Genomic DNA, 14,127 nt, shown 5'->3' with positions numbered 1-14,127 from the left:
AGATGCACCCATTGCTTATGAGGATGGGAGAGCTCGAAGACTAGCTCAGAATCAGCCTTTGGTTCCAGACTTGTTCGGAAACATAGCTCCAGGCCAAGGGACACCACTTGGTGATAACGCTAGACCGGCTTACAACCAAGGTTTATCCAGTGTGAGACCACCTCCTGTTACAGCTAATAGTTTTGAGTGAAAGCAGGGGTTACTTCAAACCCTCCAAAACAGATGTGTCTTTAGAGGAAAGATGAACGAAGATCCAAACAATCATCTGATGGACTTCGAGGAGATTATGAGCACCTTCCAATATAATGGTGTATCATAAGATACAGTCTACTTAAGGGAATTCCCCTTCACTCTCAAAGACGATGCAAAGCACTGGCTTCGAAGCTTGCCTAATGGATTGATTAGAACATGGGATGAGATGACCAGAACATTTCTTGACAAATATTTCTCATCAGCTAATACGGGCAAGATTATAAGGGTAATCCACAACTTCTATTAGAATGATACTGAAACAGTGTTTGAAGCTTGGGAGAGGTTCAAAGAAATAGTGCGTAAGTGTCAGCATAGTGGAATAGAACTATGGATGCAACTCCAGGATTTTTGGGATGGATTGACACCAACTTCACGCAGAACATTGAGCAACACAGCTGGAGGTCCGTTAATTAAAAAGACTCAAGAGGAGATAGTCATTATTCTAGATGAGTTGTCTGAGGATGCAAATCAGTGGCCCTCTAAAGTGCATATTGACAAAATAGGAAACTCCGGAGAAAGTGGAGTGCGCCAACACATTCCGCTGAGCTGATAGCCTACTAGGAGGACTGTCAACCTATCTATCGGGACCTGCGTTCATGAAACGCAACGTCCCCAAGAAAAAGGGACGTCAGTACGAATAAAGTACCGAGTATGTAAGGCAGGAAAGCATAAATAATAATAGTAATGTGAAGAGAGATAGATAAGATACAACCTGTAACATCTGAGTACCTATGAGGGATATTGACATGAAATGCATGATACATATATACACATAAGCTTTTAAAAATATTCGCCTTTGTGGTCATCATCACAATCATTATATCATACTCGGCCGTAATAGGCTCGGTAAAAATGTACTCGGCCATTATCAGGCTCGGTAGAATCGTACCCGGCCACATGGAGCTCGGTAAACCCAATTGATCAATGGTTGCACAATAGGTGCCATACTCGGCCGACTATAGTGTGGCTCGGTAGGCTAAAATAGATACCTATATATAATGCATCCTAGACTCATGGAATCGCGTTCTAAACCTTTCGGAGTGACGTAAGGTCGTCGCACCTTTGATTAACATTATGGACATCCATACCATCAATATTAACCTCAATAGGATTCAAGGATCATACATACTTCCATAAATTAACTCTATAAGGAAAGAACAACATGGACAACCTTAGTTGCTAGGAGTAGATCCGTTATGAAATAGCGTATCGCTTATCTTCATTTCACTTTAGATCATGCCAAAAGAAAGAAGGAAGTACCTTAACAAACGCAATCTTCTCTCCAATCGTCAACCAATCTCAATATGATCTTCTTACGTCTACAATGAGTAAACCGACTTCGTCGTCATCATGAAAGCATTGTAACTCTCATATTTCAAAACCAATATTCTACAAGAAAATAGATAGAAACTTCCTTGTTTTTACTACATCCCATAAGCTACTAAAAGTCACCAAACAGACCAAACAACAATCAGTAGCTATATGGAAAACAACCAGCACAATAACACATCGAGCGGCAAGCTCGGTTCATGTCTAATAATACTATAATTTCAATTCTTTCTCTCTTATTTATATTCAGGAAAATATTTATAATAACAACACATTATACTCAGGTTATTCCATAAATTTTCCAGCCATAAAACGCTGCAAGAACACCTCCCAAACAGTCCAACAATCAACCAACATTACTAACAAGTCTTTCGATCGATATCTCACAAATTCTAGCTTTAACGACTTAGCCATAACTTGGATAAGCTTAAATACATGTAGAGTAATAGGTTACTTACCTTTAAACATATATAAAAACTCCAATTTTAGCTTACTTCACCACAAAATATCCTTCCAACGCAGCCACAAGAAAAAAGAAGCGAAACTAGCAATCAATTCGGGTTTATCGGTACTAGAATAACTTTAGAAGACTTGAAATCACCTAGAGTTGATACGAAAACCTTGGGAGATTATTTTACAGAACTTAAAACACTTTAAACAACTCCCCACACGAGCTGGAACAACACCAAAATCAGCAACCACAAGAGAAACAAGAAAGTCACTAGCGTCGCGGGATTCCCGACACTTGATTCGTGTTGTTTGCCCTTGGTTTGGGTATTGGATCATGAGAGAACTTTGAGATAATGTTTTTAGGTGTCTAGGGTCTGATGAGAGTGAAAAAGAATGCATTAAAATGGGGATGTAGGCGTCACATATATATCAAGATATCTCAACCGCCTAAGTGAGTCCCATAGGGAGCTGCTTGCGCAATCTCGCGAACATCTCTCTACCGATGTCGTATCGATAAATGGTTTAATGCGTTAGAAACTAGACTCGTAGATCTTCAATTTGATATGTGGATCACCCCATAATTCTTATTATATTGAGAGAAAATCTCTTTTACATTTGACCTAATTTTCAGCACATTATGAATGTAACTTGTGATGACCTTTGCCAACTTTTGTTCCACAACTCGCTTGACTTCAAATGTAAACACGACTATCATATGACTAAAATAACTCATAACATAACCTTATTATCATGTTAAGCACCCTAGTCTAACCCCAAAAGTATATGTTATAACATTCCCAACTTATAGACTTTCGACTAAACTTATCTTCTTCGATTCGTTTAGCTTCTAAGGCTTCCAACCCTCTTGGTACTTGTTATTCATGATCTTAAATATTTTTAACCTCCAAGGTAACATGATTAACTTACTTTATGTACTTTCAAATATAATCTCATTTCTGAGCTTACATCAATTGACTTACGACGTACTCTCATGTACGAAAATATGGGATGCAACACCCGGGCCCGCCTGGTCAAAACCCGGGTCCAAGGGTAGATTCTGACTAACCGTAACCCCACTAGTCCATATATGTGTTTTTTTCAAGATCCGAGTCCAAATCGACTCTCGAAACTCAAAGTCTCATTTTGTTTAAAACTTAGACAAATTTTCTCAAATTTTCACTTTGATTCTTACAAATGTGATGTTAAATCTCATCGATAATCATGTAAAATAGTTTGAAATTGAATAAAATCACTTACCCAATGTTTGTAGATGAAATTCCCTCTTCAAAATCACCTCTCACCGAGTCTAGGGTTCCAAAATATGAAAATGAGACAAAAATCACGTCCTTCAGCTTTTATGTCCTGTTGATGGTGTCGCAAATACGACCTGGGGTTCGCAAATGTGAACCCCGCAAATGCGAAGAATGATTCACAAAAGAGAAACTCTAACAGTCCTTTTGTCATTGCAATTTGTTCGCAAATGCAAACTTTGGACATATCGTAAAATAATTTCGTAAAAGCGACCACCTGGTCGCAAAAGTGATCCCTCCCCAGCCCAGGCCATTATCACAAATGTGATGGGGAGTTCGCAAATGCGAACTCTTCAGGCCATAGTGTAATTTTCAAAAGTAAAGAAAAACCAGCAAATACGAGTCGCAAATGCGACATATTTCTTGCCAATGCGATATCAGAAACACCATCAAAATCTGAACCTTCTATGAACTCTTTGAAACTCGTCTGAGACTCACCCGAGCCCTCGGGACTCCAAACCAAATATCAACACAAGTTTAAAAACATAATACGAACTTACTCACGCGATAAAATCATCAAAATATCATCCGAAATCATGAATCGGACCTCAAAACATATGAAATCTACAATGAAACGCAAGAACTTCTAAATTCACAATCATGCGTCTGATTCCTATCAAATAAACTTGGAACGACGCCAAACTTTGCAGACAAGTTCCAAGTAGCAAAACAAACCTATTTCAAGTTCCGAAACAGAAATCCAAACATGATAGCTATGAAGTCAACCTACAGTAAAACTTCTAAACTTCAAATTGCCAATTTTGGCAAAACAACACAAATCAACCTACGGACCTTCTAATGCGATTCTGGGCATACGCACAAGTCCAAAATCATGATGCGAACCTATCGAAGCCATCAAAACACCGTTCTATGGTCTTTTCACAAAACCCAAACCTCAGTCAACATTTTTAACTTAAGCTTCTAAAGTGAGAATCACTCATCCAAATTCATCAAAATCTACTGCACTTTAATTGAGTTTGAGCTTTAATCGCTAGTGGTCTGCAATAATTGTGTATTTTATGCCTTGTAGGAGGATTCCGAGCTATGTAAATGATATGGAGCTAATTCGAGTGATTTGGAGCTTTGAACTCTAAGTAAAAGCCCAAGGAATTAAGATCGCGTTCGGGGGTCAAGGACCGAGCCTGGATATCAAAAAGCGAGCAAAACGAATTACTCTAAGAATTCATCACAGTCGCGGCGCGTGGGGTGTCGCGGCTGCCCAAAATTCCTATTGCCTATCAGAACAAGCTCTCTGGATTTCCCCGCATGGCGTGTCGCCCCATGTGGCAGCGCTCCTAGGCAATATTTACAGAGTTATTATCCCAGTTCGCGCAAGAAAATATTTTTTTGTCTGGGCCCGACCCTACTTAGTATAAATACATGTAAAAACGTAATTTTAAGGACTTTTGACACATCTTAGACCTAAGGAATCCAAGGAGGAGGTGGAGAAGCAAAGGCTCAAAGATTTCATCATTCAATCCTCACTCAAGACAAGGGCTTGGATTGTTTTATGTTTTCCTTTAACTTAAACATCGTTATGATGAATTACTCCATATCCATGGAGTAGTTCTCTTTAGGGTTTGATGGAATTGGTGTATTGATACTTGTTTGTGGATATTTAACTCTAGTTTTATGTATTGAATCGTTTTGGTTGTTTTAATTGTTGCATCTATATTTACTTGTTTGTGTAATCGAGAGAGGCATAACTTGTGATATTTTTGCATTATATTTTGTTGGTTGAAGTCATTAATTCTTCTTAGTAATTGGAAGAGGCTAGTTGAATTGTTGATTAAACTTAGTTAGGAGGATAATCGAGAGAGGATCTTCTAAATACCAATCCACTACGAAGTCTTGCATATCTTCACGTGCTTAAAATTGGTTCATCTTGTGAGGTTGAGACTTAATCGAGAGAGGAGTTTCTACTAATCAATTGAACTAATAATCAAGTGAATTCGAGAGAATATCTTGCACCTATCCTATCAACCCTATCTTCTCCCAATTGATAACTTCTTTTGCTTAATACTTGCGTTGATTGTCATTATTAGCCAATAGTATAGATTCTTAGTTAATTTTAGTTTTAAATCACATAAACCTAAATTGTTGATCATCTTGGATAGCAATCTAGCTACAAACTATGATAATATTGTTTAACTCCAATCCCTGTGGATACGATATTTTAATTTACTATATTCGACTAGCGAGCATATTTTAGTGTGTGTTTCAATCTCGTCAAATTTTGGCACCGTTGCCGGGGATTGACAATCAATAATGTTTGAAATAGTCTGTAGTGCTAATTCAGGAAAAAAATTTATTTTATTTTATTTTTCCCTTTTTACGTTTGGTGTTCTTTGACTATGCGCAGGCTACAGGTTAGATTGGTGCATGACTCGATCTTCTGGTAAGGAATTGCAACCATACGAACCAGAAATCGAGAAACAACTGAGATAGTTGAGAAAGGAAAGAAATCTCGTCAAGAAAGTAGATAAGGTTAGGCAATCCTCAACCAAGGAAGACATGGCTGGAGATGATGAAAATGTTGATTTGGCAGCAACAGAGGCAGCCCAACTCATAGAGAAAGCTGCAAGGGATGCTGAAGAATCAGAACTTAGAGATGCAGAAATTGCTTATGAGGAGGAGAGGGCTCGAAGAATGGCTCAGAATCAGCCCGTGCGTACAGACCAGTTCGGAAACATAGCTCCCAGCCAAGGGAGACCATTTGGTGATTATACTAGACAGATCAACAACCAAGGCCTGTCAAGTGTGAGGCCACCTCCAGTGGCAGCTAATAATTTTGACCTGAAGCAAGGGTTGCTCCAAATGTTTCAAAATACCTGCGTTTTTAGAGGAAAGATGAACGAAGATCCAAACAATCATCTGATGGACTTCGAGGACATAATGAACACCTTTCAATACAATGGTGTATCACAAGATGCAGTTTACCTAAGGGCATTCCCCTTCACACTTAAAGATGATGCAAAGCACTGGCTTTGAAGCTTGCCCCAGGGATCGATTAGAACATGGGAGGAGATGACCAGAAAATTTCTTGCTAAATATTTCTCCTCAGCTAAAACGGGCAAGTTTAGAAGAGAAATCCATAACTTCTGTCAGAATGAGACTGAAATGGTGTTTGAAGCTTGGGAGAGGTTTAAGGAGATAGTGCGAAAGTGTCAACATAGTGGAATTGTACTCTGGATGCAACTCCAGGACTTTTGGGATAGATTGACACCGATCTCACGGAAAACATTGAGTAATGCAGCCGGAGGCCTGTTGATGAAAAAGACTCTAGAGGAGATAGTCACTATTCTTGATGAGTTGTCTAAAGATGCAAATCAGTGGCCCTCTAAAATTGCTGAAAGAAGAAGGTCGAATGGTGTCCATCAGGTGGATGCTAACACATCTGTGCAAGTACATCTTGATTCCATGGCGAAGGAGATAAGGAAGATGACCTTAGCTTCGATACATAATGAGCTTCATGCAGCATGTGACATATGTGGAAGGGGACACCCTACTCATGAGTGTCAAGCCTCAACTGAGGAAGTTAATGATGTGGGTAATTATAACTTTAATGCAATGGGTCAGAAGCACCCCGGTTTTTCATGGAGTTCACCTGGGGTAAAGCAAATGCATGGCAACAAAATAACAGATTTCAAGGAGCTCCTGGTTTTGTGAATCAGTCGAGGCTGCAGTTTCAGCCTCAACAGCCAATTCAGTACGAGTTAGAAGATCTAATGAAGTCATTCATTGTCAATACTTATGAGAGATTGGATGCTCATGGCGCAGCTATCAAAGAACTTGGGACAGGTTTGCGTAACTTGGAGAGACAAGTGGGACAAATTGCAACTATATTATCTGAGAGAATCCCAGGTACTCTGCCAGCTGATACTGAAAAGAATCCCAAAGAAACGGTAAATGTTGTAACCTTGAGGAGCGAACAAGTGTTGAAAGATCCCACTCCAATTCACAAAAAGCTGCGCCTGAAAAATAAAGTGGGAAGGAGCTGAAAATTGAAGATGATAAAAAGACTGAAAAGAAGAAAGGCAAGAAGGGAGCTGAGAAAAAGAAGAAGGAGGAAACTTTAAGAAGGGAGGAATCTGAAGATGTGAGCAAGCACATGCCTACTTTACCTTTTCCCCAGAAGCTTTATAGAGAGAAGCTGGACAAGAAATTTGAGAGATTTCTAGATATGTTGAAACAAGTTAATGTAAATTTGCCATTTACTGAAGTTCTCTCCCAAATGCTATCTTATGCTAATTTCTTGAAGGAAATCCTGACAAAGAAGAGAAAGATAGAAGAGACCTCAGTGGTCAAGCTCACAGATCATTGCAGTGCGATCTTGCAAAACAAACTCCCACAAAAGTGTGGAGATCCAGGGAGTTTTACTATACCTTGCTCGTTAGGCACTCTTAATTTTGATAAGTCTTTGTGTGATTCTGGTACCTCAATTAATTTAATGCCTTTATCTATTTATAGGAAACTAGAGAATGAGCTTAGAGAGATAAGGTCTGCACCAATATCTTTGCAGTTGGCAGACCAAACAACTATAATACCCGAGGCGATATTGGAAGATGTATTAGTTCGGGTAGATAAGTTTGTACTTCCTACAGATTTCATAGTGGTAAATATGGAGGAGAACAATGAGGTCCCCCTCATCCTAGGAAGACCATTTTTAGCAAAGGGTAGAGCTATACTAGATATACATGATAGAAAACTCATGCTTAGAGTGGGGGAGGAGACGGTGATGTTTGAGATGAATGTAGGAACTAGGTGAAAAAGGAGAAGCCAGCTGCAAGTGTTGAGTGGAGAGTGAAAAGAGTGAATGAGAAGGTCCAAGTGATTGAGAAACATAAGTGTGGGGTGTACCCTAAGAAGGTGGAGAAGAAGATGTCTGCGTGAATGTGTGCATTGGTTCGGGCGCGTGGAATGGAGCCTGACTTCGATTCAGACCTCGACTAAAAATTTAGGGAAGTTTACTCTACCTTATGCTTTTTAATTGTGTGTCATGGGCATATGACACAACTTAAAGTGTGGGGTGGGAAAAATTGTATGTTGTATGTATCTGTGTTAGTAATTTAGTTTTGTTGTTTAAGTAGTTAGAGAGAAAATTGAAAAAAACTCATTAAAATTTAAAATTTTTGACTTTTTCCGACGATGGATATCATTCGACGGGTTTCTTGAGGGATTAAAGTTGAAAGAAAAAAAGACAAAAAGATTTTATTTTGTAGGTAGTGTATTAATTCCCCTATGGTTTTTCTTTGTGCTGCGGTTCTTTTCCAATGGTTTTGTTTGAACCGGGTGTAATTAGTTTTTATTTTTGTTAGGTGTAGGAACCTTTGTGCTATGATTTGAAATGAAAGCAATATATCTTGACTTAGTTATGCCTTGAGAATAGTGAGTGCTTTAATTGTGATGCTTAGGCTCAGTTTTTGACTCTTGCATAAGTACTTTAGATTGTATAATTTTAACTTTGTTTAACTGCTTTGACTAGAGTGCCTTGATAATCCAATCTTGAGTGAGTTATGTTCCATGTGTGTGTGAGGTTTTGTTGTATTCTGTGCATTGCATTTGATGTCTATAACTTGCCCCGTGTATTTGCAACGCGAAATGGTAGTTTTGTTCAGTCTTGGAAGTGATATAGGTGTTTCTTTGTTGAGCCAATTATATGTTATTACCCACCTAATTATGATGTATCTTAGTTAACCCCGTTGAGCATGTAATCATGTTTCTTTGGCAACCACATTGCGAGCCCTACCCATTTGTTTGAATTGACCATATAGTTAAACTTTGTACCTCTCATGAGCACTTAAATTTGTTATGAACGTTGTAAAAGTTGAGTTATGGGGTGATTGGTTTGGCTTTTGAGTGGAACTAATGAAATAAGGATAATGGTGCACTGTTTTGAAAAAGTAAGAGCCACTTGAATTGAAAGAGAAAAAAAATCGTATTGTTGTGCAAAATATTCTTTGATAAGTGGTAACTCTTGTTGTAATTGTGCTTAAAGAAATGGGAGTTAATGTATAATTATGTTAAGGTGGAGTATGGTTTGACATAAGTGTAGGGTTTTGAATGTTAAATTGTATGTATTAAAGTGCTTAGGGAGGTGTAGTCACTCTTATATCTAAATATATCATACCCGTCCCGCAACCTACATTACAAACAATTAAAGTCCTACTTGATCTTTGACTGAATGAGCTCGATTAGTAGAGCAGTACACTACGGGCAAGCATATGGTTCATCTTTTGTGGCATATGAATGTTGTTTCTGAGAGTGAGTGAATTCTTTCTATCTTGAGTTCCTAATTGTTTATAAATTTCATGGTGTGTGGAATTACTCTCTATTGTGGTGAGGGCACTTGATTCATGAAGGAAAGGTAATGTCATTGACTTCTATGTTGAGTAAGTGAGTGAGTTGTGAATAATGCATGGTACTTTTGAGTCAAATCTTGAGGTGAAGATGTTACACTATTGTGCTTAATATATTTTAAATATTCTTGGGATAATGAGTTAGGAGAGTTGCTTAATAAGGTCGTGTATTTATAAAGTGTAGTTTGATTGCTCGAGGACGAGCAATGGTTTAAGTGTGGGGTGTTGATGGTAGGCTATAATCTCGTGTTTTAGTCGCTTATTGCACTAAAATTTACTGCACTTTAATTGAGTTTGAGCTTTAATCGCTAGTGTTCTGCACTAATTGTGTATTTTATGCCTTGTAGGAGGATTCTGAGCTATGTAAATGTTATGGAGCTAATTCGAGTGATTTGGAGCTTTGAAGTCTAAGTAAAAGCCCAAGGAATTAAGCCAGGATCGTGTTCGGTGGTCAAGGACCGAGCATATTTTAGTATGTGTTTTAAGCTCGTCAGGAATTATTTACAAAGATAATGTATCTGACAACTGGGAAAGAAGAGATAGGCATAGGATGCATGAAGACTACAAAAGATGAAGATTCATCAACAATTGCGAATATGGAAAAGGAATCAACATAATCCCTGATTATACGCGATTTTCTATTATTACCATAACTGTTACGAATACTGAGTAACGAGCAATTAATGTAGTTAATATTAGTAATGGGAAAGAATTAAGTGGGGAAAGCAGTTACATATTGTATCCTTATTTAAACTCCCCTTACCATACTTTGTACAATCATCAAGGAATTTACGAATATATGCAATCAGTCTTTTATTCTTATTTCTCTGCTTGATTGAAGATTCTTACTCTCAATTCTTGGAAGGAAACTACAATAATCAATGAGATTTACTCTCTTTTACTCATTGAATATTTAGTTTATACTATTTCTCATTCTCTTATATTTAGAAAAGTGAAGTAAAATTGGTTATTGGAAACCCGATTTATTTCAATATTTGCTTTGATCACAAAAACTATTTTTTGGTTAAAAAAATTAGTTATGTTACCGGGAATCTAATAACCTTTTCACTTTCCATATTTTACCTTTAGCAACGAATGATGTCTACTACTAATGAAATCGATCAGATGGGTGAAGAAGATCAAGTATCAAGGTGGAACTCCACCACACCATACACCCACGACTACTCCACAGCGTTCACGGGAAAATTCACCAGAAAGTTCTACTAATCGTAATGTTGGCCAACAAATTGACGAACCAACAAATGAGCAAAGATGATTTGAAGCAGTTTATAGCTCAACAGATTGGTGAAGCCTTGCGTGCATTTGCAAGTGGATTGCCAAGTGTTGTACAAGCTCTACCACTAGTGAATACAGCTGTGGAAAACCCTCGTTCAGGGCTGGAAAACTCTGGAAGTGGTGAAATTGTTACACCCCATATTTTTGTACGTGAAAGTACGCCATAAATAAATTGATGAAAGCTCGGAAATGAGATCTTACATCCCGCATTTTTGTACGTTAAAATTTTGTCGTATGTTAATCAACGTAAGTTCGGGAATGAGATTATTTTGGGATTATAAGTATTGTGCTATTTCAAACAAGTGATGAGTAACTTCATGAAGGTGAGAGGGTAAGCAAATCAAAGAAAATGAATTTTCGTCAAAGTTTGACATGTTGGGATAAAATACGGTCTGAGCTATAATACCCGATATTTATGGACTAGTGTCATACAATGTACCACATGACTATAATAGTAAGGTATACAAAGTGTGTTAAAATTGAGTAGTATTTTACGTAATTTGAGATAATTCTTAATTATGTGGGTAATTGGTTAATTATTGGATTTGTGGATAAATATTTAAGTGAGATTTGTTGGATAATTATAAGGGGATGACAATCCATGTGGGATTTTGGAAAGTTGGCAGCAAGTTTACATCTAGTCATATGCTTAAGGAGGTGGTGGCTTATTTAGAGGATTTTGTGGCTTAGTCACATATAAGTGGGGCCCACACCCACTAAATATAGAAGGCTTCTCTAATGAAGATGGTCATTACTTACTAATACTAAGTAACGGATGAAAATGCTTCAACAATTCATACAAGCATTTGAATGGGAGTAACGTGAGTTTTCTTGAAACAAAATTCATACGAGACTTCTTAGCATAATAGCCACGGGATTTTCCAGCTCTAAGGAAGTACGGTGCAATCTTTCTCAAGAATATCATACGGATTTCCCCTACTTTGATCCGCCGTTACGTGTTTTTCGCAAAAGACGTGGGTTAGAGGGATTGCAAACAGAATCGGTTCAGGTATGTTAAGGCTATCCCTTCTTTCTTTTGGCATGATCCAAATGATACAAATGAAATGAGCAAAATACGCAACTTTGATATATGACTCTATATATAGAAATACTAGGGGTGTCTATATTCTTAATTCCCCATGTGAATTATTATTATATCTTCTGTTCATGTGTCTCAGAAAAATACGTATTTGATAAAGTTTATCCGAAAGGCATATTGATTTTTATGACATTCCGAGAAATCTTATTAACGAAATTCTTATGCACTTCATGCATTTATACATGTATATTGACCCATGACCAGATGGCATTATATACGCGTATATTATATGTATATGGGATATGGAAAAAGGTTACGGCGCTATATACGTACCACCACCTGATCAGCTGGTATATGTTGATAATTTGACCACAGTGGCCGAGATGATATGATGGGATGCGCTCAAAGGCTTGATGATGTTATGAACACATATAACTAAGCATGGTATGACATCTATACGCATATGCATGACGTTATAAATATTAATGATTCACAGAGTTATTCGGACTTACATGTCGAGTCTTTTACTCGATGTTTCTCTCATGTCTATTATTTATTGATTTTTATTCCTTACATACTCGGTACATTATTTGTGCTAACATCCCTTTTGCCTGGGGACACTGTGTTTCATGCCCGCAGGTCCCTATAGACAGGTCGAGAGTCCTCCAAGTAAGCTATCGGCTCAGCGGAAGATGTTGGTGCGCTCCATTTGCTCCGAAGTTGCTATTTGGTCAGTATGATTAGGACATGTATTGATTGGTATGGCGGGGCTTTGTCCCAATCTTTATGATATTTATGTACTCTTAGAGGCTTGTAGACAGATTTCATGTATACGGATACTTGTATGGCCTTGTCAGCCTATGTTTTAAGTATATAATGGATCACATTGGCCTTATAGGCCCGTATGTCACGGGTATGAGTTTCTATATCAGGTTGGGTCATTTTATATCGGGTATTCCCTCATTGTTACTATGTTTATCTCATGACGCCCCTTCTGGCCCACTTACCTATGATGATGTAATAAGAAGGATACGTTATGTTGGTACTCGGTTGAGTAAGGTACCGGGTGCCCGTCGCGGCCCATCGGTTTGGGTCGTGACAGAAATGCAAAATAATTCTGGAGCCGGAGGGTCAGGTACACCAAATAATTCTAATTTACAAAATTTTGTACTAACCTTGCAGAAACAGCTCAAGGAACAAAATGAGCAGATAGATTAGATACCAGGAGTACCATCTGTGATCAAAGGAGTGGATATCGAAAATTATTCACAACAGCCTTGGAAGTCGAGTGCAGCACCGTTGTAATTTCTCGAGAAGTTCAAGGTGCCCGATATCCCTAAATATGATGGGACTACTAACCCGTGAGATCATGTTACTGCATTTACTATAGGACTCAAGGGTAACGACTTAACCAAGCAGGAAATCGTTACTTATGGCCCTTGTGGCCCACTTATCTATGATGATGTAATAAAAAAGATACGTTATGTTGGTACTCGGTTGAGTAAGGTATCGGGTACCCGTCGCAGCCCATCGGTTTGGGTCGTGACAAAAGTAGTATCAGAGCCAGGTTCTATCCTAGGGAGTCTACAAGCCGTGTCTAGTAGAGTCTTGTTTATGGGTGTGTTGTGCACCACACTTATAAGCAAGAGGCTACAGGGCATATAGGACTGTCACTCTTTCTTCTTACTCTAGATCGTGTGGTAGAGCTCACTTGTAAGAATTCAGACTCCTAAATTCTATTTTATTCGTAATAATACGATACCTACATCCAAAAGACAGTTGGTAAGAGATTGAATGTGGTTGTGAAAGAGTTGAGTCAGAGGAACTCGATTTTGCATCATGCTTATGATGAATAAATGTGAGGTCTTCAGCAGAACATGTGTGTACTAAGACGTGTAAGCTTCTTGATAAAGAGCCTTAAGGCAAGAATATCTACACATATGGTGAAAAGCAATAAGAGATTTATAAGGTAGATACAAGTTTCAACAAGTAAAAGAAGCAAGGTGAAGAAGGATACGAGGCGCCCAGTTAATGAAGATTATCAGTATTTACAATTCAGGCAGAGAAATATAAGTCTTTTGAGTTACCTTCA

At 38.2% G+C, this 14,127-nt stretch overlaps 1 protein-coding gene across 1 annotated transcript; it reads left to right on the top strand.

The window, feature by feature from the left end:
• Positions 1–5,855: 5,855 nt before the first annotated feature.
• Positions 5,856–8,109, top strand: LOC138898956 (uncharacterized). The gene is made up of 4 exons (XM_070185065.1): positions 5,856–6,176; positions 6,546–6,953; positions 7,016–7,246; positions 7,336–8,109. The coding sequence occupies exons 1-4, from the start codon at positions 5,856–5,858 to the stop codon at positions 8,107–8,109; spliced, it is 1,734 nt and encodes a 577-aa protein (XP_070041166.1).
• The last annotated feature ends 6,018 nt before the right edge of the window (positions 8,110–14,127 follow it).

The sequence above is a fragment of the Nicotiana tomentosiformis genome, chromosome 9, assembly GCF_000390325.3.
Source record: "Nicotiana tomentosiformis chromosome 9, ASM39032v3, whole genome shotgun sequence".
Classification (NCBI taxonomy): Eukaryota; Viridiplantae; Streptophyta; class Magnoliopsida; order Solanales; family Solanaceae; genus Nicotiana; species Nicotiana tomentosiformis.
The sequence above is the reverse complement of the archived record's forward strand: the minus strand, read 5'-3'. Positions and strand labels throughout refer to the sequence as shown.

Bases quoted from the DNA above. Each gene is read 5' to 3' on its own strand.
- LOC138898956 (XM_070185065.1), top strand. From the start codon at position 5,856: ATGGCTGGAGATGATGAAAATGTTGATTTGGCAGCAACAGAGGCAGCC. The intron at 6,177-6,545 runs GTTTTTAGAGGA...ATGCAACTCCAG, and splicing joins AAATGTTTCAAAATACCTGC to GACTTTTGGGATAGATTGAC. The intron at 7,247-7,335 runs GTAAATGTTGTA...TAAAGTGGGAAG, and splicing joins AAAAGAATCCCAAAGAAACG to GAGCTGAAAATTGAAGATGA.